The 24,951-nt window shown below is 32.8% G+C and overlaps 3 protein-coding genes across 3 annotated transcripts in view; 1 reads left to right on the plus strand and 2 right to left on the minus strand.

Annotated features, from left to right (window-relative positions):
* The window catches only part of LOC133191967 (microsomal glutathione S-transferase 1-like), a 190,902-nt gene that overhangs the window by 19,615 nt on the left and 146,336 nt on the right, over positions 1 to 24,951 (minus strand). The gene's annotated exons all lie outside the window — the stretch shown is intronic.
* On the plus strand, positions 2,729 to 5,840 carry LOC133192591 (uncharacterized). The gene is made up of 4 exons (XM_061328582.1): positions 2,729 to 2,913; positions 3,847 to 3,916; positions 5,252 to 5,297; positions 5,446 to 5,840. Exons 1-4 carry the CDS (start codon positions 2,763 to 2,765, stop codon positions 5,707 to 5,709), a joined length of 531 nt encoding a protein of 176 aa, XP_061184566.1. The 5' UTR covers positions 2,729 to 2,762; the 3' UTR covers positions 5,710 to 5,840.
* Positions 13,259 to 24,713, minus strand: LOC133191966 (uncharacterized). The gene is made up of 7 exons (XM_061327756.1): positions 24,277 to 24,713; positions 23,882 to 23,990; positions 23,090 to 23,206; positions 22,020 to 22,126; positions 21,166 to 21,242; positions 16,783 to 16,939; positions 13,259 to 13,426 (listed from the first exon to the last, which is right to left on the minus strand). The coding sequence occupies exons 1-7, from the start codon at positions 24,677 to 24,679 to the stop codon at positions 13,308 to 13,310; spliced, it is 1,089 nt and encodes a 362-aa protein (XP_061183740.1). The 5' UTR covers positions 24,680 to 24,713; the 3' UTR covers positions 13,259 to 13,307.

The raw sequence follows: 24,951 nt of genomic DNA on the forward strand, positions 1-24,951 counted from the left end.
ATAATACCCTATTGTAAAATGATATCATTATTAGCTATATAGTGAATGTGGTGTCCTTTTTTGACAGATTAATTCGATCTGCAATATGACTACTGTAAAGTATTCATACTGCGGTGTTTGAATAATCCATCAAACATGAAATGTTGTTTCTTGAATGAGAAAGTACTCTTTGTCAAGTAAATTAAGTTGACATTAAGTAACCGGAGTGACAGATTCACAGGTATTGAGTAATTAAATAAACTTAATGAATCTTAATGATTGGACATGGAAAACGAATAATTACACGGTTATTATAGAGACCAACAGTTCTTGAGTCATAGCACTGTCTCTTTGTAATAACAGATCTAAAGTCCGATACGTGTCACTCGTTAATTAAACAATTAAGTGTTAAACAAGATATTATGAGAATTAAAATATAACATAAGCAAGAAAATGAAAAGTAAAGTCCAAATGCCAAGTATAGCCCTTTGAAGCCCTTCACAGGTCAATGGTGAGTGAAAAATTCTGGAAAGTGACGCGTAAAACAACATGCTTGTCAATCAATCAATCTAATTACGTAAACATTTGTGTCAATATTAAAATAATAATAAACTTTAATTCAAAAAATAATCATCACCCATAAGATATGGTTGAATTCTTGTAACTAGGTCAAAAATTGTGAAAAAATTCAATATCCTTCTTCTGGTTGTACTTGTACATGTGTGCTGGATTAACAGTTCATGATGAGAGTAAAATAACAATAGGTTCTCTTAATTTGTATGTCACGACTGCACACTGTGATAAACAAAGAGGAGCCCATTGCGTGTCACGCATTAGTAGACATCCAATGAAAATCATGCCATTTTACATGAACTTAAAATATATCTAAGGAATTGTTTTTTTTTCTTCCTTTCTTTCTTTAAAACATTCTGTCCGCATGTAGTGGACCACAAGGACTTTATAAATGTAAGCACTTTTTACTACAATTTGATTTATTTATTTACTAGCAGTCATATAGTAAGAATACTACATGTAGTAACATTAACAAAGACCAAAAAAATAAAAAAAACTAGAAAAGCTTTGTCTGTCTTTACCACCAACATCATTAAAGGAAAGAAAAAAGAAGATTATAACATTGTTGTTACATTTCCAAAAATAAACACTATTTTCATTGGAAAAATAGTTTCAAATGAAAAAAATACAGTTTCTTACACCAAACTTTCCTACAAATAATTATAATGATGTTATTGGTTACATGGAATCTGAATAAACGCTTCAATTTCAAGAGTATTTTGTATGGGTATCATAAAATATGTATCAATATTCTAAGTTTTATGTTATATTTTAGAACCCTTTTATAAATTGAAATTAATTTGGCGATAAAAAGAAATTTATTGTCTCTTTCAATTTATTTTGGACTTCTTAGTTTAAAAATTCTTAGTCCATATATTTGCTAAGTTTTTCATGTTTAAATTAGAATACACACGCAAAAAGCAGACTTCCGAAATCCATAAAACATTTACCCCTGATATGTTTAATTTCTTTAAGCGTTCTTCTTTTTATATATGTTTAATATATATATTTTCGGGGAAAAAAGATCACCAGTCTCTAAATATGAATAAACAGGGGCGGATCCTGGAATTTGGGCGGATCCTGGAATTTGGGTGGGGGCCTGAAATTTTTTCATAGGCAGGGATTTTGGGGGCCGCCTTAGCTCCTGAATTTTAGTGATTTTAAATAAAAGTTAACTAATTTGCTCGTCATTCAGCGGTGATTTAAGTAACCCTCCCCCCCCCCGTCTTTCATCATGTCACACATACCTTCTATCATCCACCCACCCCTCTCCTTTTTTCATCACGTGTCATGACTCCTCTTGACTCATGCATGTTTCTCATTTTTGTAATAATCAATAGCCTTTCAAATAATTTTAGGAAATATAAGCCAAAAACTAATGCATGATTTCGGAGTCGGAATGACTTTCGTGTGCAAATGAAGAAGACAAGGAAAATATTACAGTCACATAAATTATTTTCAGTACCTTTAAATTTCACAAAACTGTGAAACTTTCGTATAAAAAAGTAAAAAATATAATGAGTATCATTTTAGTCTGACATTTTAATGCTTACTTTCATTTTTATTATCATATCTTATAAATGCAAAAACATTAAAACTTAAAGATGTCCGCTCCTCAGCTAGGAAGTATAACTCTGATGAATGTTTTGTACTGATCGATATAAATACTACATGTACCAGATGATTCCTGAATTTTCAGTGTGAATTTTTCTTCCATGATTTGACACGACATAATTGTAGTGAAATTAATCACCATGATAGGGGCATCATGACCTTCACTTATCAACTGTGTATGCTCCTGATTATCGAGTAGGGGTGTGAAACTAGATTTAAAAGCTTCGTTGTATGCGGGTAAAATTAATTTGCATATATGATGCCTTTACTTACAAATAAAGTAAATTTCTATTACTATCCAATGATAATCTAACGGTGATGAAACATTATTTAATTATCACTATTCTATATTATTAGAGCGATAATTGGCACTAAATGTATATATACATTGAGTAGTTGAACGTTAAAATGACATATCCTTTTCTACAAATTCTAGTCTGAATCTAATCATCCATCGTATACTATGGTCTAGTATTATCAATATCAAATCACTAATCTTTGACACCCTGTGTGAAGTTTTAATGATCTATTTACACTCGACCCGTGGAACAGCTCTATATATGTGAGGCGTTAAAGAGCTAAGACAGACTGACAGTATGCCCAGCAAACAGGATATAAGACAACTCCCCGGCTGGATTTTAGGATGGATGTATGTCAATGCCATCATTTGCACGTGGGATGCAAGCTTTATAATGTGTCGCCCCCATTCACTCCCCGGGGGTTCGTATTCATGGATTTGGTATTTATGTAAGTACTCCTCGCTTTTTCTTTTATTACGGTTTATTCATCAGCTGTTCATTGTGTATAAAAGATTCACATCATTTGCTTTCGTTCCCTCCCCCGTAAAAGAATATATATATATATATACATATATATGTATATATATAATTTTTTAAAAAACAAAACAAAAAGCTCATTATATACATGTATATTTAAAAAAAATATTTGCTACTCCATTTGAAAAACAAAACAAAACACGTGTTTTTTGACTTGTTTATGTAATACATGTAGTAGGTAAATTTTCATTTATGCAGGCTGAAATAAACATTCCAAAGAACTACACCCCATAGTTTAGACATAATTGAGGCGGCATAAAACTGGGTCAAAATTCTTCGGTCTCTATTTTGAATGTAAGTGATGTCGTATCGATTTATGTACCTTTCTTACGAATGAAAATGACTCAAAGTCTAGATCGATTCATTATATATCAATGCTAAAAATGAAAATGGGGGGGGGGGGGAGGGGGAGGGGCATATCCCATAAAGATATGTCGACAAGAAAAAAATGACACCCTTTCCCATCCAATAAATAAACTGACCAGGTGTAATGCCTAATTTGGAAGGATTGTAGATATCATGGATAGCTTCAGACATGTTTGATTAAAAACAATATATGTGTGTGAATTTGAAAAGAAGATTGGCAAGAAATAGTATAAGGATAAACAGAATTCTGGATGCCAATACGTGTATATATATCATCCTACATGTACGTTAGCAATCATATCTTCAAGTAACAAGTCCATTTAGCGATTATATATCGCCCTAAAAACGGACAATTACTGACATTGCTGTCAGATGTATGGTAAATAAAAAAAAAAACTTATCATTTCTTTATTTCTCTATTAATATTTGGTCTAATTTAGGGATCAAAGTGTATGTTGATATTTCTTTAATTTTGCAGATAAGTACTATGTCAACATCGACAAACGATATATGGACACCAGTGACCCATTTGTGAAAGCCATCAGCCTGTAAGTTAAGTGCAAATGTACCCAAAGCATGTCCTTAGTGTCGTGCAGGTGCTGCACACCAAACATGCGTGATCGTGGAGATACCCCCTTTTCCTCGTATTTATATAATTAATGCACCCCCTGGAATATTCGTTTAATCCCAAAAGCTGTTTTTGTAATAATTATTTACAATATGTTTAATCTGAGCCCCTTTAACTTCCCCATATATAAAAACAATAGTGCCAACATTGCATAAACGATTAATTAAAAATATTGATATTAAACACTGAAAAAATTAGAATAAAAGTATTTACCACGAACAATACGACTTTTAATATTAAGGTTTTTTTCTATGTAAGTTTACCTTTTTCATATTGACCTCAATCTCAAACTTTGGCAGAATAATTTATGAAAATATACATATATATACATATATCAAAGGATATAAATTGTTTTAAATAGTCTGCTAAAATATGTATATAAATTATTTTTTAAAATCATATCTAGAAAAGGAAAAATAATTGACAACATTGGAATACGTAGCTAATGTTCCTGTTATTTAGAATAGAATTTTTTAAAAAAAAATCCCATTAGAAAAATTAAATTATCAATAAACCAGCAATACCATTATATAAATTTATATTATATCACCTATTGGTGGAAATAAACAGTATAAAACGGACGGTTATATAATGAAAACTACTTCTAATGCTCTTTTCTTGAAAATATAAAAGAAACGGGAGGAGAGTGTGAAATGGACCACAGAATGAATGAACTAGCCTCTTATCAGATCATTAAGGATAATTAGATTCCTCACCTTCTGCCCTTATCTTGATATTGTGAATAGATTCTGGCAATCTTAATAAAGGATTACTTTCTTGCGGTAATTGCAATCGATCCCTTCGCGCTGTAAAAAAAACTCCTTATAGTTCCTGGTCAAAATATTTTTTTATTCCTTATCGGATTGCAGTCAAAGATTTGTATGATGCAGTCGAAGGTGATGAAACTTCACGAAACGACCTCCTTAATGTTAAAAACGGGGAGATTTACTTGTAACTCGGCAAAGAGAGATAACTCTATAATTTGTTTCAAAAAATTGGATCTTGGTGTTCTTTTTTGCCAGAAATTCCTAATTAATCTTTTTTCTGTCAGAATACTGTCTTGATTACAGAGAAAAAAATTATCTTAATGAGCAGAAAAACGGCCGTACTCTTAGATGGACATTAGGTTTGGTTTTGACTTTATATAAAATTAATGAAACATACATCGGTAGATGATGTGAACATTTTGTTCTACCAATCATTATTCTGGAAAGAATTTTTTTTTTACACTAAATATAATTTTTATATGTTGTAGGCAAAATTATGTTGAAGTTTTCTTGAGCATAGTGACCATAATATTGGTAAGTACTAGTGTTGTAATGGTTTAGAATTTCTAGTTTTCATTCATTTTTTTTTAACTATATAAGAAAGTTAGATGTGTTAACTTGAACATAAAAAAATCTTTTTTGTAAAATGAAACGAAATTCTCTTTATCTTTCCACACAATAGCACCACCGGTCGAGCCGCCATACCCGTATAATGGCGTACAATGTCAATATCATGACGATGTGGAAAACTGTGACATATTTCCTGATGTTTACGGAATTTTGCGGAGCACAGCATTGGATCGGTTCCGATTCTACCTTAACTTTAACTTTTCTGTTCTACTTTCCAAACGGAGTATGGATAGGAGTTCCTTTATTAGCTATGTATCAACTGTGGCCATCTTTTGTGCAGAGCAGTGACAGCAACCAAATGAAAAAAGGAGTTTAGTGAAATTGTGGAAATAGTTTAAAAGGTTTACAGGAATTCAGAACGATACACACCCATGACAACATGAAAGAGAAATACAATGTTTGATAACTGAAGGGTATAAAAAGGACTTGTAATATTTTTAACATACATGTACATGCATGTAAGAACTTTTTATTTTGTTAAAGAAATAAATCAGATTTTAAGAAAAGTAAATGTACACTCTTTAATATAGCACTGCCGGTGTAACGACGAAAATAGTCCGAAATATCTTACGTTTTCCTGGATTTTTTACGATTTGATATTTTACGTGCCAGGAAACGTCAGAACCGGCGCCATTACGAAAACTGGGAAGTCGCCGCCTCCAACCGGAGGCGGCATTCTCGGGTTGATTTTTGAAACTTGCGAACCGAGTTAAATGTCAAACTCACAACTTATCAATGGTACAATACTTTTAGTATTCACCAACATCGTTTTTATGGTTCGTTTATAAAATATACAAATCGATGAAAACATTTTATCTGACAGTCAAGATTTTTTTTCATTTCGTGCATTTCAAAAATTTGAAAATCCTGTATCGAAATGTGGAGTGATGTTTTCTTTTCGTCGATATTGGTGAGTACTAGAAGCTTTGTGCTATTAATAAATTGTGAGTTCGGCATTTAATTCGGTTCGCAAGCATCGAAAATCAACTCCGGTTACAGACGGCGAAATTTCCAGTTTTCATAATGGCGCCAGTATTGACGTTTTCCTGGCACGTAGAATATCAAATCGTAAAAAAAGCCAGGAAAACGTCAGATATTTAGGACAGCGAAGAAAATTGACCCAAGTAGAATATTGTCAAATTTCTAAGTAGAAAAATCACCCCGGTTAATATTCTGCAGCAAGTTGGTCATTTTTCGACCGTAGAAAATCCTTCCAGGCCGGTGTAACGACAGAAAGTGACCCCCCGTAGAATATTGACCGAGGGGTCTAATTTCTACGTGGAAAAATGACCCCAAGTCAACATTCTACGGCAAGTAGGGTCATTTTTCGACCGTAGGAAATCCTTTCAGGTCGGTAATTCTACGACTCCACACACGCTGAAAAATGACCCCCATAGAAATCTGACCCCCACTTTTTAACTATATTATATAATATAAGTAAAACTTGTCTAATTCGGATGTAAAATCCGAAATCTTGCTTATTGCGATGTTAACTTTCAGTCCATTTCAGTAAATTCATTTGTTTAAAATGTTGTCTAATCCGGCCATTTTCTTTGGAACCAATGGTGTCCGGATTATACAAGTTTTACTGTAAAACCTTTAGAAATGAGATACGCATTCATCTTAGGGTTGGGGAGGGTCGGCGAAGCCCCAGAGATAACTGCGTCTCTTGAATTTTTTTCATACTCTCAAATGTATGTTGGGGAGGAAGCAAAAAACCTTCTCCCTCCTTAACGCCACTTCGGAATACTATCATCATATACAATATACAATGTATGTGGTATGTTTTTTTTTTTGCTTGCATTTATCGTGGGGAATGGTTGTATAAAGTGTTGAAAAGTCGTACGTAGTCGTAGGATCTGAAAAATATTGTCACACTGGGCAATGATATACTAGTAACTATTTTGGTGTCTGGGTTAAAAGGTCTGGAATCCCCTGATTGGAATATATATATATATATATATATATATATATATATATATATATATATATATATATATATATATATATATATATATATATATATATATATATATATTTATGTGTGTGTGTGTATTTCTATCTGGTTTTGTCTGTCGTCGTCCAACGTCTTTCGTGCGACGTGCATCGACCGTAAACTTTCACACTTTTTCAGCTTCTGGTAATGATGAGTAAAGATGACTCTTCCAAAACTCGTATAGAGACGTCACCATACACCGGTGAAGAGCTTCAAGTTAAATTGAGCAGTAACGGTTCTTTATCGTACCAACGCCTACCGTGAAACGGGACCTTTATAAGGTTTCACCGAAAGAACCCTGATTTCTAGTGCAGGGCGCTTGGCGAAGGAACAGTTAGAATACTAACACTATATAAACGTTTTACGTTTGACGCGGTTTAGCGAACAAGAATTGAACCCGGGCCTCGGATCCCTATCACGAAGCGAACGTCAAAGCTTTCTGTTCTTAGTCTAAAAGAGGTTACCGTCACGGTAGCTCAGTCGGTACAGTGCTCGCCCCGTGATCGGGAGGTCGTGTGTTCGAATGACGGGCGACTGACCTAAGTCGATAAAAAATTAGGTAGCAACTGTTCATTCGCCAAGCGCTGGGCACTTTGAACTATGAAGTGAAAGTTGCGGGTCTTTTGGATGAGACCTTTAAAGCCGATCGAGGCCCCGTGTCACGGTAGGCGTTGGCACGATAAAGAATCCTCACTGCTCAATAGCCCTGAGTGCCGAGTAAAGGTCAAAATCTGAAGCCCTTCACCAGTATATGCTGTCCTCTCTATATGAGTGAAAATTCTCGAACGGGACGTAAAACAATAATCAATCAATTTAAAAGAGGTTTCCTATATATAGCCAATCAGATTATCACCAAATATACACACGACGTATTCGGTCTATACGGGTGTTGTGATTCAAAAATGGGGTTAGGTATCGGTTGGGAATTTTGTATTGCGATATACTGCGATATTTTTAATGTATTGCAATATGTATTGTAATATTTTCAGAAAGTTAAAATGATCTTTTCTTGTTTTATTAACCTCCATTTATAAATGAAGCGTATAAAACTATTATAAATACGTGATAACAAAAACGTTCTTGTTGATTTTACTACAGTTTTGCAACGAAATGCAACCTACAACAGCAACTTTACTGTTTGGCACGATTGAAAACGTCAACTTCTGACATCGTAAATTTCAAAACTTTTTTAAGAAATCAGAAGTCCAAGCATTTTGGTGGCATATCGGTCTTAGGAAAAGTATCACAATACGACATTTTTGTGTCGCCTGCAGAGCAGAGCTGCACTTATAGATCACTTTACCCGGTCTGTCTGACTGTCCCTTTATCTCGAAAACTGTAAGAGGAATGGATTTGATATTTTGCACATATATTGCTTGGCACTATGGCTTTAGTAAATTACCATGGTTACTGACCTCGTGACCCTTGAGTGCTGTATATATATACTGGAAAACACGTAGAAAACTGATTGGTAACTTGTAACACATTCAAGTAATATATCTTAAATATTAAACAGAAATGATATCAAGTTCTTTCTCTTTCTCCCCACTCTTTTCCCACTCTCTCCCTCACAACCTCTCCCCCACTCCCATTTTCCCACTCTCTCTCCCTCCCCATTCTCTAACAACCTCTCACTTCCCATTCTCCATCCTTTTTCTCTCGCTCCATTCTTTCTCTCTACTTCCATCCTCTCTCCCTCCTCTCCTCTTTCTCTCCCTCCCGCTCCCCCCCTCCTCTCTCCCCCTACTCCCTCCCTCCCTCTTCTCTCTTTCTCTTTCCCTCCTCTCTCTCCCTCCCTCGCCTTTCTCTCTCTCTCCCTCTCTCTTTCTCTCCCGCCTCTCTCTCACTCCCACCTCTCTCTCCCCCCTTCCTCCACCCCCACTTTCTCTCTCCCCCTCCCTCCCCCTCTCGCTTTATCTATTTCTTGTCCGTCTGACTCAGTTACTCTACGGCTTTGTGAAATAAACTATATATATATGCATAATACATAGATATTTTATAGTTTGTTTACAATAAAAAATATTGGAAAAAATACTTATTCTATAATAAATAGAAAATTCTTATCGTTATTTTAAAAGAAATTATAAAATGTCTATTCTTGATCTTTTTACTTTAGAATGGATTTAGCAGAATTGTTTATTTATGCAAAAAATGAAAGTAATTCAAAATTATAAGGTGATAACTTCACACAACAGAAAATAATTCTTCCCAGTACACAATTAGATCATTGCTTGGTTCGTTTGCGAATTTATTGAAGAAGAATTTTATATGTTTGAAGAACAATACTTATATGTTTACTAACATGCAAGGAAGATGACATGTCAGTTTGAAATCCCAGTTTGATATCATTTGTTGAACCGTTATGAAAAGTATCTGAATTATCCACATGCTGAGAAGAGGTCTATAAAATATTCTTCATTTGACCAAGAATGTAATAAGGGTTTGACATTCACTATCCCTTTCCCTTGTACAGCAGTTGTATGCATTTATTTTACTTAAATTTTATATTTTTATAATTTTTGTCCTGTTCAGATATCGTGTCATTGCGTTGAATGTTAGCCAAAATGCATTTGCATCATGACTCCCTCGTTGTTCTACGCATCACACGGTATGTCATATTTTCTCATTGCATATGAATGATCGTTTGGTGCTTTATTCAAATGCGTACTGTTAATAAAACCTACATGTAACCTTTACTTGTTGCATGATTCTACTCTACTAACCATAGATTTACACTTAAAGCCTTTGAATGGATAGTGTTAAATGATTTACTGTTGACCCATCAGTGTAATTTGAGTAAATGTTCACCTTATAACAGGCCTAAGCCATGCTTCTGGGAAAATTATAATCATTCCATTAAGCTGTAGAGCCATTCAATAAAAAAAAAAAAGAGAGCCATGCAAAATGTGTGCTTGAAAATTGTTACAAGGTTGCTTCTGTCGCGCATACCGCCGTCCTCAAGCCATGTAACTTTATAGGGATAAAATTTGTAAATCGTAATGAATTTGAAACAATCTGCATTGCAATGCACATTTGCATTATGTAAATAAAATCCTAATAAGAGGATTTTCGGGGAAAGGAAAAGAAGATTTCTTTTCACTTTTATCCTAAAAACACTTTTATATTCTTAAACCTCGTATCAGACAGCAAGAACGCTTAATTTGTTGATAGGAAAGACATACATGACAAGAAGGGAATTTTTCACCTAGAGCCTACTAGTAAATTTAAAGAGTGGGTTACAACCCGTTCAAAACTCGCCACTGTACATGCGCGGATCTAGAGGGTGGGGGGAGGGGAGGGGGGTCCGGACCCCCCCCCCCCCGGAATTTGCAAAGTTATTAAAATATATACTGCTGCAAATAAAATAAAATGACTCTGGACCACCCCCATCCCATAAAATGTGGATCCCACCACCATCATCACGAAATAGGTTTTTTTTTTTACATCGTTTGGTAATGGACTTTTGGGGTTTTCCTTGTTAAGGAATTTTCTGGGTTTGATAGTCTGACAAAGGAGTTTTTTTTTTAAATATCTTATTTTATTCTTTTTTTTTTTTTTTTTTTTTTTTTTTGGTTTGTTTGTTTGTTTGACAAGAAATTTCTGGATTGGAAACTTTTTTTGACTGGGGTGGATCCCCCCCCCCCCTGGAAAAAAATCCTGGATACGCACCTGCTATAGCTACGCTTATTCGAATCTCGCATGGTACTTGATTCTAACACAATGTGTTACAAATACTATTTTGTACAGTTCTATATTTTTTGCCCACACAACTTCAAATGTGCTAATTTTGCCAATCATACTCAGGAAAGAAAAAATATGTAAATAAGATTGAGAAGCTTTTTTCATAATGCAATATTCTGCTTTTTCTATTGGTAATTTTTTTTTCATGTAACAAGAAAGGGGAAAGACGATACTACCGTATTTAAACTTGTGTCAATTCTTGGTATACCAAACACCTTTTTTTTAAGTAATAAATTTTTTTTATGTAAAAAGCCTCATTTTGTTTAAGGCTTTGTTGACACTAACAAACGACAAAAGACATATTGGCAAAGATTTTGAGCTAATCACTTTTTGTACCCCTGATATTGAAGGTCAGAGGCATATTGATTTAGTGTGTGTTATTTTTTCACAAATGTAATTTTCCCTATATTTTTATGAAAAGAAGTTTGAGACTTTATTCATAGAAAATCAAAGATATCACGAGATCGAATTTTCTTAGAAATCTTTCATTTTTTCACGTAGATTTATTTGGGTAGGGTTCCAAAACGTTAACATTTCTTATAACTTCCTATAACTTCTAACGAAAAAAAGAAGACTACATTTTTATTTGTTGCACATTATTTTCCCAGAGTAAAATCAAAGAGGATTACAATTATGGAAGCTATACATTTTTTTATTTATATGTTTCTCTTTCTTACACCAGCTAAGATAATGATATTGATTTTTTAAAAATAATTACAACTGTGGAAACGTATTTTATTAAATGTGATAAAACAAATCAAAGAATGTACGTACATGTACATGTATATGTATTCTTGCTCTAATACGTGCAGTGATAGAACATTTATTTATTATAGCATTGTTAGGTTTTCCTTTAATGGGGATAAAACATCTTGTATTATTGATGTAAAGTATAGCATAACCTTTTAATTTTGTCATTTAAACTTTAAAGCTTTTAGGAATGAACACTTCATATCATAATGCTGCCTAACAAGAATTTTCCTACCAAAACCATGCAGTTTTGTTTTTTTTTTTTTTTTTTAATCAAAAAATGACACAGGGTCATTTTTCTATAATCTACATGGAAAACCAGAAGTCTCTGATGAGACTGTAGCTCTACTGGTTTGTACTTATAACAAAGGAAAAGAAAAATAGCACGTAGACTTGAAATTTTGCAACAACAAATAAAGAGTAATGATCCTTGTTTAAGTCTCTTTTGTAGCAAGCTTTATTGCAATCAGACTAAAACTGTAGGAGGAATAGCCTTTCACAAGAGTATTACAGAAATTTTGATTTTAGTAACCATGGCAACATCATTCATTTAAACAAAAGAACTGATAAAGACAATTATGTATCTCAGTGTAGTCTATTTGCATGCCAAGTTACATTGAAATTAAAGCAAAAGAAGGAGTAGCATTTTGAATGTATTTCACAGAAATATGTATTTTTAGTAGCCATGGCAACACTTCACCAAAATCAAAAACTGATAAAAAATCTCAGTGTAGTCTACTTGTGTGCCGAGTAATATTGAAATCATATTAAAACTATGGGAGGAGAAGAGTTTTAAAGGAATTTCACAGAAATTTCTATTTTTAGTAACCATGGCAACACCGTTCATCAAAATTCAAAAACAGATGTTCTACGTTATGTTTCCTGGTGTAGTCTACTTGTGTGCCAAGTTATATTGAAAGCAGACCAAAACTGTAGGAGGAGTAGCATTTTGAAAAAAAAAATTACAGACAGACGGACGGACGGACTACGGACACCTTACTATCGCATAAGCTCTTCTGACCAGTAGAGCTAAAATTGACCCCAAGGCCATAATTTCTACAAAAAATGGGTCATTTTTCTACGTAGATTATTGACCAGTGGGTCAAATTTCTACGTAGACAAATGATCCTCGGTCAATATTCTACGGGGGTCACTTTTCGTCGTTACACAGGACCAATGGTCCGACGAATTTGAAGTAAATGATCGTCTCGTCTAAGTAGGATGGTGAAAGTATTGGACAATGGCAACCGAAAAAACCTAAAGACCCCCCTCCCCCGAAAAAAGGGGGGAAAAGAAAAGAAAAAAACCTTACACACAGACTACTGTGTTTATTGCAGGAAAAAAATCTGCAATAGAATTAAAGCAAAGAGTTTGAAAAGAAAGTTTAATTTTTTTAATCATCTGATTGCTTTTGCTATTATTATTAGTTAAAGTATATGTCGAAGCATCAAAATTATGTTCTCCGATAGTATTTTAGCCTCTTTCTTATGAAGAGCATGTCCTCCGTTTTCGAACACAAGTTCCTTGATGTAATGGGTTTGACATTCTATAAAGTAAAAATAAAATATTTTACATTTATTGTAAATAATTTTAATTATTACATTTTCACAGTGAAATAATGTGATTTATTCATTGAATAAAAGTGATATTCTCTCACAGCGTGAAAGGATACATAAGTGGTATTCTCTCACAGTGTGAAAGGATATCAAAGTAAGTATTATTTAGAGAACGAGACAGGTATTGTATCGTAGATACAAATTTGGGGTGGACGAGTGCGTAGCACGAGTCTCCACCCCAAATTTGAATCTACGATACAGAACCTGTCGAGTTCTCTAAATGATTTGTGACACGATCAATCAAAAAAAGCACCGCCCACTTCATCCCCGTGCAGCATCCAAACTTCCGCCAGAGTTCGTTTGTTTTTTTCTGTAGATGAGGCCTCGACGGGGAGTATACATCCGCTGTATATATATTTTTTCACGGACAACGTAAGATTTAGTCAGATTAGTTTTGACAACGGGGTAGACGTAACAGATCGAAGTCAGTCTTAATTGATAAGGTGGACGATTTAACCTTGTTGTAAATGGAGATTGATCCGAATTTATTTCAGGGGTCTTAAAATCTCTGTTAACTATAGATACACATACAGGCGATACAGAGTTTTTCGATGGACTTTGATGTTACGGATTTTTATTTTCTTATTGAAATGCGACATTAAAAACGAAGTGAAGGAGATGTGCGGCAGTCGTCAGCGATAAGGATTTAAGATGGAATTTTTAAAAAAAATCCTGAAAAATAGGCTCGAGTTTACACGAGAAGAGTGGAAAATGGGCGGAGGGGGAGTGCGAATTTCACGTAATGTATGCTGCATCCGCGAACCCATTGGCTTTACTATTTTGAAGGGGACACAAAAAGCAGGGAAAGCAAACAGGTTTTCAGGAATTTCTCCAACATAGGATGTTTTCCATAATTGCGACTTTTCCTTTTCGTTTGGATCGAAATAACGCGTAGATTCTGTGTGGAATAATTTTTTTAAAAGTGATTGAGAAATTTTGACATTTTACATTCCTAAGGAAATATTTCTTCAAATTTATAATAGGAAAAAATCAGCATTTACTATTTGAACGTGCTTTTGATAAATTGAATCAGATTTATTTTTAGACCGTGCTGTATTTTAGATACAGAACAGTTGGCTAATACAAGACAGTATACAGGGCTAATACAGAACGGAAAGTAGCTCCGCCCACTGTATTTCCGTTCTGTATTGCTAATACAGAACAGCAAACTTCAAAGAAAAACACCGCAATCGTGTCACAAGTAAAATATAACTTCTGGTATGTAATAAGATTGAAATAGTAACTAAACCATCTTGACAGAGACTAAAACTGCCAATTTCTTCCCAAATATGTTGCTAAAATCCATGTTACAATGTCTTGTCATCTTACAACTGCTACGCCATGACGTCTCAACTGCTCAACTATGACGTCACACAATTACATTGTGTTTTAACAGAAAAGACAGAGGCAAAGGGAAAATCAAAGAAAATGTAATAAATAGAAAATTCAATGTTTTGTAGTTGGATATGGAATTCATTTCACTCGTGAGACAGGATTTTTTGATATTTTCACTCGTGCTTCGCACTCGTGAAAATATCAAAAAGTCCTGTCCCACTCGTGAAATAAATTCCATATCCAACTACAAAACATTGAATATCCTCTATATACAATATAAAATATGGCCTCTAAAACACAAGAAATATATAGAACATTGTACATGTAATTATATGATTTGCATCCATGATGTAACTAATATTAAGAGGAAGAAAGGGAATAATATTAATAAAGGCTCAAGGGCCACAGCGCTAATCTGAGATTGTTATATTTCCTGAAAAATGAATAAGTAACCTATTACAAGATATTTGGTCCTCTAAAACAAATCAATGAAAAAAAACTTAAAAACTAAATACATTGCTTCATAACATGATTGGTTGCAAATTTCAATGTAAGGCTCACTTCTATGGAAAACCAACGGGTTCAAAATTATTAATTTTTAAACTATAAATCATAATTTCATAATTTGTCAATTGTTCTGCCACAATTTATTAATTGTAATTATCAAACATAACTTAACAAGTGTAAATGTAAAATGTAAATGGTAAATGTATATACATGTATATATATATATATATATATATATATATATATATATATATATATATATATATATATATATATATATATAACTTGTAACAAGCAGATCTCTCATAGTCAAGCTTCACCTAAAAATATGTGGAAATATGATTTTTCTAGCTATAAACTTTAATTTACCGGTAGTAAAGGAAAAAAATCTCATGTTCCAGGTATAATTTTAAAATCTTATCCAGAGCTCTTCTTTTTCCAGGAGGTTTAAATAAAATGAAAATGGTCATAAATACCGACTCTTAATAAAGTCTGCATAGAACTCTGAAAACACAATAAAAGAGCCTGGTGTAAATCCTTATTAAAGGAAGGATGTCCTTTCTCAAAAATGAACTTTTACTGCATGTACTAATTGTAAAAACACGAAGAACTCAACAATACTTTCATATAAGTAATCAAACACTTGACACACACAAAAATAAATAAATAAATAAATAAAAATGAAATAAAATATAAAAAAAAAATAAATGAGAAATCTGGAAATTATTTATCTTCTACTAAGAGCTAAATAAGCACAAAGTCAAAATATTAATGTATTCAAATTCATACTTTATAAGTGTTTTGATGAATTTACAGTACATTGGAAACGGATATCAACAGTTATACTCAGCCGAGTTACCTCACCCTTATCAAATGCATGTCATAAGGATTGAAAGCTTTAATGTGGTGTCACTGTAGAAGGGAAATAATTCCACGTACACATGAACTAAATATATATCCACCAGAATAATAGTCTGTTTGAAACAAAATTAAGTCTGTTCTTCATTAGAATTTCCTACATATTCGTATGGAAGAAAAAAACGTACCCCTTCAATCTGCGCTTCTTCCAGTATCCATATTTAAACTTACGGAAGGGTGAATGTGTTTGTGTAATTGTTTTTTTTCTTTTTCCTTTATCTCCCTATTGTTTCTAAACTGTGACTAGGTTTTAAATCTTCAATTTGAAAAACAACTTTTAATTAGTAAATGTTATTCTTCTGCAGCAGATATATAGAAGAACGACTTTATACAGTCACTCTTTTACAAAAAGATCATTAAGCAATATGATTTTGTCTTTTTTGGAACTAGTATAAGATGTTACCTCTATTTTTGACATTGTATCAGTTCTAGGTACTATTGCTTTGCAATGATCTTTCTGGTAAAGTCCTGAAATGTATAACAAAGTTTACATTTTAATTTTTAAAAAAAAAAACAGTAGTATTACCTTTACTGAATTTATCACCGAATGATATATCCTTTCTCAGGCCCAGTAAACCCAGCAGCTGACGAGTTAACGTTTCCTCAATCATTTTGTCTTTTTTACTCCATGCCACCATTGCTGGGAGACGTCTTGCCTGGATGGTTTTTACGTTCTCTTTGACCTGGAGCAAAATTATTACATCTTAGCCGATAAAGCGAAGCATTCACTTTTGATATCAACAAGCTAGTTCAGAGAAATTGTGTCCCCCACTAAGGAAAAAAAAGAGGGTGGAAGAAATGAAAAAAATAAGCAGATGGAGAAAGAAAAACAGGCCGACCTTGACCTTTCAGCTTTTGGTTAAATAGGTTAAAAAATTCATTTCATTGCAAAAGCTTACATAGAACTACAATTATCATCTGAAAACTGTGTGCAATATAAATTAATTTCTGACCTTGGTCTATGACCTTTGCATCTCAAAACCAATAGGGGTCTTTTTTAAGTAACTAGGAGTTCTATTTAACTTCATTGAAAAAAACTCAAAGAGGACTAAATTATCATCTGGAAACCATTTTTTTTCTTTTTTCTTCTTCTTTTTTTTTTTTTTTTTTTTTTTTTTTGCAATATATAAATTTCTGACTTTGGCATTTGACCTTCTGATCCCAAAGTCAATACAGATTTTTAAATGTCATATGTCATATAGAGTTGTAATATAAAATTTCATTGCAAAATCTCGATGGTTTTTTAAGATATAGTCAGGAAACACACATACAGAATGTACGAGTTTATGACCTTGTCCTTTGAACCCCAAAATCAATTTTGTGGGCTTCTTTAGGCTATAGGGAGTTGTATAGATAACATATAGATAATGCTACGTAGATGACTTTATTTATACGGCAGGTATGTCCAGCTTGCTATAACAAAACATTTCACATTTTACGTTTATTTCATGCATAGTTTTTCCTAGCATAGACTGGCGACCTGTTAGTAAACTTCTTTTCATATCTATGGTCACTGTCGCCATATTGCACGAGAAAAGTTAGAACGATAAAAGCACAATTAGAGGCAAATGCACCTCGACCATCATTTTGAAAGATGTACTGTAGACAGCTTGCGTTAATATTTTTCAATATATAAAAATGTGTTCAATAATCACGCTGTTGATGCAATAATCACGCTGTTGATGCAATATCCAAGAAATTTCATTGAGTCATTTAAATTTAGTTGTTTCAAGTCAAATCTGAGCCACTAATTAACAGAACAATAATGTAATGAGTATGAAAAAATTAAATTATTTAAAATGAAAGAGCTTTATTTCTTAAGACAACGCCAATATATAATAACATTAAATGTATTAAATGACATTAGTTTATCTTATTATTATTTATAAGATAACAATATGAAGGAAAACAATTTTATTCTGCATGCATTTAAAATATTACCCATTAAATTTGACATTCCCCCCCCCCTCTCTCTCTCTCTCTCTCTCTCTCTCTCTCTCTCTCTCTCTCTCTCTCTCTCTCTCTCTCTCTCTCTCTCTCTCGAGAGAGAGAGAGAGAGAGAGAGAGAGAGAGAGAGAGAGATGTTACATTTTACTTCCATTATATAAGAAAACAAAAATATGTATATAAGCCATTCCAGGATTCGAACCCATTCTCAGATAAAAGAATCTTCGCATGGAGTCCACACGCTTTACCACTAGACCAGCTACGATACTGAATTATCATGTGCTTTTTTATGTGCACATTTCGCATTTCGGATGGATAATAACTTTTATTCGATTTTTGTGATTTTCAAAAATATGCCTCTTTGAAACAAAAATCGGAAAATTTGAAGGAAAATACTGTCTCTTTGTGCGTATATCAAATTCATTTTGTTTCAAGGAGGCAATTTTTCAGAGCAATGGGGATTCCCAATTAAAAACAGAAAACTTGACTTATTTTGATATGTGACTAATTTACACTTCATTTAATGGCAAATTGGTTGTCGATATGCAGTTTCTAAATATTGCTCTACATTGTGTTGTATATACCGTTGTATCTGAAAAAAAATTTAAGACCGTTTTCTGTTACTTAAAATTTTTCTTTTAAACTGGTACAACTTTAGGGAAAATAACAAAAGAACTGCAACGCCCTCTTTCACTGCAAAAGCTCAAAGGCTTTTTAAGATATAGTTCGGAAACAAAAGTGTTACATACAAAGAGATAATATGATCATGAAATTCTGACCTTGACCTTTTCACCTATAAATCAATAGTGGCCTTCTTTACCAAAATGAGTAATGATATAAAATTTCATTGAAAGAAGCTCAAAGAAAACGTATGAAACGAATGAAAGAGATATCATCCGGAAACTGTTATTTGGAAGGTATGAATTTCTAACCTCGACCTTTGACCTCAAGATTAATAGTGGTCTTTTTTTTAGGCCAAAAGGAGTTGTTATAAAATTTCATCGCGAAAGCTTAAAGGCTTTTTAAGATATCACCCGGAAACGAACGTGTCACACACAGACAGAATGTACAAATTTTAGACCTTGACCTTTGATATTTTGACCTCAAAATCAATAGGGTCTTCTTTAGGCCATAAGAATGTGTCATATAAAATATTGCAAAAGCTGAAAGTTTTTTTTTTCAAATATCGGTCTGGAAACAGAAGTGTTCTAAACTATAAAATTTAATATTACAACTCCCTATGGCTTAAAGAGGACCCCTGTTGATTTTGAGGTCAAAAGGTCAGAGGTCAAGGTGATAAATTCACACATTCTACCTATGTTTAACACGTTCCTTTCAGGGCGACATCTTTAAAAGCCTTCGAGCTTTTGCAATAAAATTTTATATGGCCTAAGGAAGACCCTATTGACTTTGAGGTCAAAACGTCAAAGGTCAGAAATTCATAGTTACCAGATGATAACTTAAGTTTACTTTCAGGAATGAAATTTTATATCACAACTCACTATGGCCTTAAAAAGACAACTATTGGTTTTAAGGTGCAAAGGTCGAGGTCAGAACTCCATACATTCTGTTTGCATGTACACTTTTGTTTCTGGACTATATCTTAAAAAGCCTTTGGAAAAATTTTATTAAAATTCTAATTCACAACTCCCTATGGCCTTTAAAAAGAACCGTATTGATTTTGATGTCAAAAGATCAAAAATAAAATTTATATATTGCAAAAAATGGTTTCCAGATGATAACTTTGGATCTCTGACTTTTTTCAATGATGGTACATTTAATAACTGCAATAGTGACTTACAGAACATCCCTATTATTTTTTTTAGTTTAAAAGATCATGGGTCAAGGTCAGAAATTCATAAAATGCTAAAAAAGGTTTTAGATGATAACTTTAGTTTTCCTTGAGCTTTTTGTATAAAAATTTTATATCACACTCCCAATGGCTTAAAGAAGAACTCTTTAATTTATGGGTCAAAAGGTCAAGGTGAAAAATCATATCTTGTAAAAAAATGGTTTCTATGTGATAACTCTAGTTCTCTTTGATGTTTTGCAATGCGATTTTACAGTTTTAGTAAATATGACTTGAAAAAAAATTCCTATTAATATTGAGGTCAAAAGGTAAAAGACCAAGTTCAGAATACATAATTATCAAATGATAACTTTAGTTCTCTAAAAGTTTTTGCACTGGTATAAAGGTCATGAATTTTTTTACCCCCTCCCCCCTTTAAATAAAAAAAACACATCCATATTGACTTTAAAGCGAAAAGTTGAAAGGACATGGTTGACCTTTTTTCTTCTCCATCTGCTTATTTTTGTCAGTTCTTCCACCCTTCTTCTTTTTTCCTTAAGCAGGGGACACACGTTCTCTGAATAACCTTGTTTTCAATCTGAAATTGAAAATGATTACATGAAAAATTAGTCATGTAATCATTTTCAACGTCAGATTGAAAATTGATAAATGACAGCGAAGTCTAAAATTAATTAAAACTTTTGGAGTATATCATTTTGTGAATTAGAAAGATCCAATTCCGCGAGTTACCCGAGAACTCTAAATATTGGTAACTAACGAAATGTTATACATTTAATATAACTACCTCCGGTATATATTTTTTTTCATCATGAGCTGTGTCCTGCAATATGAAATCATTATGGCTCTATCAATGCGTGGTGGTATTTTAATACAAAAAAGACGGCATTATATTGGAGTAATGGATATTCTAACATGTCGGTCCATGATAATATTACATTTCATGTATATTATTGTACCTGAAAGTAAGCCAAGAGGTCTTTGAAAGTGGTAATAAAATGTTCTCTCTCTCTCTCTCTCTCTCTCTTTCTCTCTCTCTCTCTCTCTCTCTATATATATATATATTTATATATCTGACATTTTAAAAAATGAATTACATTACTTTCAATTTTAAAAAGGAGTGCAAGAAAGAGGCAAAAAAAATTCAATACTCACTAAATCAAAATCAACAGTAGACACGGTCTCTAGGGAAACATACATCTGTCTTTGTTTGTGTGGAGGGATCTTGAAACCTGAGTTAAACATGTAAATGAAATACGTGTTTATTGAATACTGTTGTTTTCTTATTTTTCATATGTAAATGAAAAGTGTTGATTGAATGGTGTCATCCTAATTTATGGTACTGAATTAGAAAAAAAATATTGTTTTTTTTTTTGTTTTTTGTTTTTTTTTTACAGAATTGAATCTTGCTATATTCAGAGTTTTCCTCTATCTACCAATGTTCACATATCCAAGCATATTACAATTCCGTTGGCAGGTCCGTAGAACGCGGGGGGGGGGGGGGGCACATTTTTCTAAATGAGTATAGTATTTTGCTATAGTAAATTTTCCTTAAGATGCTGGTTGGTCCCCCACTTCATGTTGTTGTAAGGTCGAGAACTGGCAAATTCCAGGATTTGGACAGTAAATTAGGTGGGGTTTTTTTGTTGTTGTTGTTGTTGTTGTTTTTTTTGTTTGTTTTTTTTGTTTTTTTTTTTTTGTTTTTTTTTTTGTTTTGGCTTGTCAGAAGTTTTTGGAAAGTCCCCCCCCCCCCACTTTTGAAACCGTTGCTACGGGCCTGCCAAGTTGGGAACATGTACATGAATCATCTCATTACATTCTTTGTGTAGTTAAGTTATTGTGTAGTAATATATGTTTTGATTTCATAGATAAGAATTCAACATATGTTTGTTCTCTGATAATTGAACTAAATATATTTTGAAAAGAATTCTTATTTTATACTAATTTTTAACTACATTTCTTAAAGTTAATTGTAATAAAAAATGACAAATGACATTTCTTCAAGTCACCTGATCTTCGAGCGCCGATATTAATATAGGAATCAGCAATAGGCCACAGCATTTGTTTTCTAGCAGTTGCACCAACCAGCTTTGTCCAAAGGTATGGTCTCATAGCTCTAAATTACAGACATGATTTGACATAATCACTTTTTTTTATCAATATATTGAATTTTCAATATGCGGTGACATGGTCATACATGTGTATTAGTATCACACAGATCTGAGAAGAGATTTGTTACAACAATTTCTTACAGTCCTGATGAATACTGGTATCATCTGAACAATATTGATATCGATGTCGTATGGTGAAGTGAAACCTCCTGAAATTTCTGTGACATTTATACAATAAATTGATCAATTGTTGAAAATTTTATTTATTCCTAAATACAAATTCATCTTTGTAGAAACACGGGAGTTGGCATTCCTATCAATTTAAAAATTAAAAAAACAAACAAACCAAAAAACAAAAAAACAAACAAACGTAATACTATTATAATAATAACATCATTATATACGTTTGTTTTTTTTTTTTTTTTTTTTTTTTTTTTTTTTTGTTGTTTTTTGTTTACTAAAAATTTCAGTAAAATTGATAGGTATCATAATGCCAACTCCTGTGGTAGAAACGAGCTAAGTCATGTCCCTGTAACATAGATTCATAAAAGGCCGTTTTTAGCTCAAATGTAGTCATCGTCAATTTTCAGGCAAATTACATATTTGTAATAAAGGCAAACTGACCAAGTGGATTAATAATAAATCATTATACTTAAACACAATATTTCACAAAAGCTGTCGAGTGTGTTAAAACCACTATGAATAGACAGAAACACTATGGGATTTTATAGGATTGTTTACTTTAAGTGTTCTGAATGTTTTAAGGCTTTGGTAACTGTTCGTGCATCACACGAAAAAAAATAAAATATGTTTATATCTTTAAATTCAGATTTACTGGAAAGTGCACCTATACTGCATATCAATCAGTACAAATTAAACTAAAAATGTAGGCTTCATGTATAAGAAATATTTGTCCATATTTGTTAGAGAGAGGGGGGGGGGGATAAATGATGACTGATGGTACATACTTATTAGGTCGGACGCTCATTGGATTTATTAAGAAGAGGGATTTCACGCTCTGATGAGATACACCAAATTGGAGAGCCATCCAAGACGCTGCACTATGAGCCACAACACTGTCCACTCTGTAATATATAAAGTCATTTTCTCCCAGTTTGGTTTTTTTTTCAATTTTAAAAGAAAAATTGAATATAAAGAAAATGAATAAGTAAAAGGAATTGGTATTTTTGTATATTGCTTATTAACAAGGATATCGGTGTTCTGTTTTCTTATATATTTTACGGTCTGCAATGTAACAACTATTCATAAATTTTCTATCGTTGAACGATTACAAAGTCTAAAATATTTAACATTTTGAGATAATTACATCAATTTTATGAGACCTTACATTGCTTGTTAAATTATAAGGAAATAAATTATGACGGATATGGTTTCCACATTGCTTTTATATAACTTCACGTATAAGGAAAATATACATAAAACTGTTTAAAGAAGTCTCTAGGACTGTCAATGAATAGCTTGCTAGAGGCAAGTCACGTTTCATTAGATAGAATGTATATACATAAATATGATAAATATGACATGATAGGAAAATGTATATTCTTTATCAATTCAAGTTCTATAATGAATGTTGGTTGAATCAAGTATCGTTCATCAATATTCAGATTTCTGCAACAAGTTTTAAACAATGCGTCTTTGTAAATTTAAGATGATTTTATTGTTGTATGAGAACATTATTTCTGTCCTGTTGATTCTGTAAATAATAAACCATTGTATTTTTCATGCAATTCATATTAAACCTTGCTATCTTTATTTTCTTAAGTACATCTGTCAACATTTGACTCTGGCCAATGGAAGTGAAATCAAGTCGATAGATATCGGATCTAGTTATCACACTGTCTCCAAATCCTGAAATATTCAAACCGATCATCATGTGTCATCAAAAGAAAGAAGAAAAAAAGTTATTTTCAATCTGCTGTAAAGCTATTTCTTGATATCGAAATATTTATATTACATTGTTACAACATAATTTCACAAAATATACGTACATTGTAATACTTTTTCTAAACATTTAAATAACCCTCTAGAATAATGACTTTGGTTTTGATGTTTCATGTACAAATATCCTCTCCTATTAATAAAGCACCTGATACCATTTGCATCACAATCATCTCTTTTCAGTCAAAACCTTTACCTGGTATTTCAGGAGCAACACATCGAATTCCTGCAGAACTTAGAGAAGCAACCATATCCTTAAAGTCCTCTCCACTGCCGGAAAGACCTAGCAACATTACAACCGTAGGCGCATCGTCCCCGAGACGATTGTCGTAAACATTCACTTCCACTGGAAGCTTCCCAAATCCATTTTTATAATGACACTGGACAAAAGTTTTGCTTGGTTGCCATAGAAACTCTGATGATTCTTGTTGCAATGGAACAACATTTGATTTAATAGAAGAATCCGAATTATTTTTCCTGTTTACCTGCACTGAATCGGAAGCTAATGCACTAAATCTACAGTTAAATAAAAGAGGGAGTATGTTTTTGGCATGGCTACTTAAAAATGTCCTTGATGAACATGTACATAACAGCTCCATGTTTGTGTCAGCGTTCTTTATATTAACACTACATTCGATAAAATTATGAAGGAGCAAAATAGATTAACATCCGGGGTAAATGGAAAGGAAATCCTTTTTGTGGTTGTTTGTAATGCATGATAAGTGATTTGCCCTGTGGTTAACTGTATTTATATTAGAATGATCATAGGTCATCCTTGTTTATAGGTATAATATTGGATACATTACAAAACGCACAACTGTCAAATTAAAAAAAACAGTTGTGTATTCATCGAAGCAATTGTCACATGCAG

The sequence above is a fragment of the Saccostrea echinata genome, unplaced genomic scaffold (genome assembly GCF_033153115.1).
Source record: "Saccostrea echinata isolate AGI-Se365-2 ecotype Australia unplaced genomic scaffold, CSIRO_AGI_Sech_v1 ptg000025l, whole genome shotgun sequence".
NCBI lineage: Eukaryota > Metazoa > Mollusca > Bivalvia > Ostreida > Ostreidae > Saccostrea > Saccostrea echinata.

Excerpts from the sequence above, each read along its gene's own strand:
- LOC133192591 (XM_061328582.1), top strand. The coding sequence starts at position 2,763 with ATGCCCAGCAAACAGGATATAAGACAACTCCCCGGCTGGATTTTAGGA. Across the intron at positions 2,914-3,846 it reads TTCATGGATTTGGTATTTAT|ATAAGTACTATGTCAACATC; the intron begins GTAAGTACTCCT and ends TTAATTTTGCAG. Across the intron at positions 3,917-5,251 it reads TTTGTGAAAGCCATCAGCCT|GCAAAATTATGTTGAAGTTT; the intron begins GTAAGTTAAGTG and ends TATATGTTGTAG.
- LOC133191966 (XM_061327756.1), bottom strand. The coding sequence starts at position 24,679 with ATGGAGCTGTTATGTACATGTTCATCAAGGACATTTTTAAGTAGCCAT. Across the intron at positions 23,991-24,276 it reads TGTTGCTCCTGAAATACCAG|GATTTGGAGACAGTGTGATA; the intron begins GTAAAGGTTTTG and ends TGAATATTTCAG. Across the intron at positions 21,243-22,019 it reads TATCGGCGCTCGAAGATCAG|GTTTCAAGATCCCTCCACAC; the intron begins GTGACTTGAAGA and ends TGTTTAACTCAG.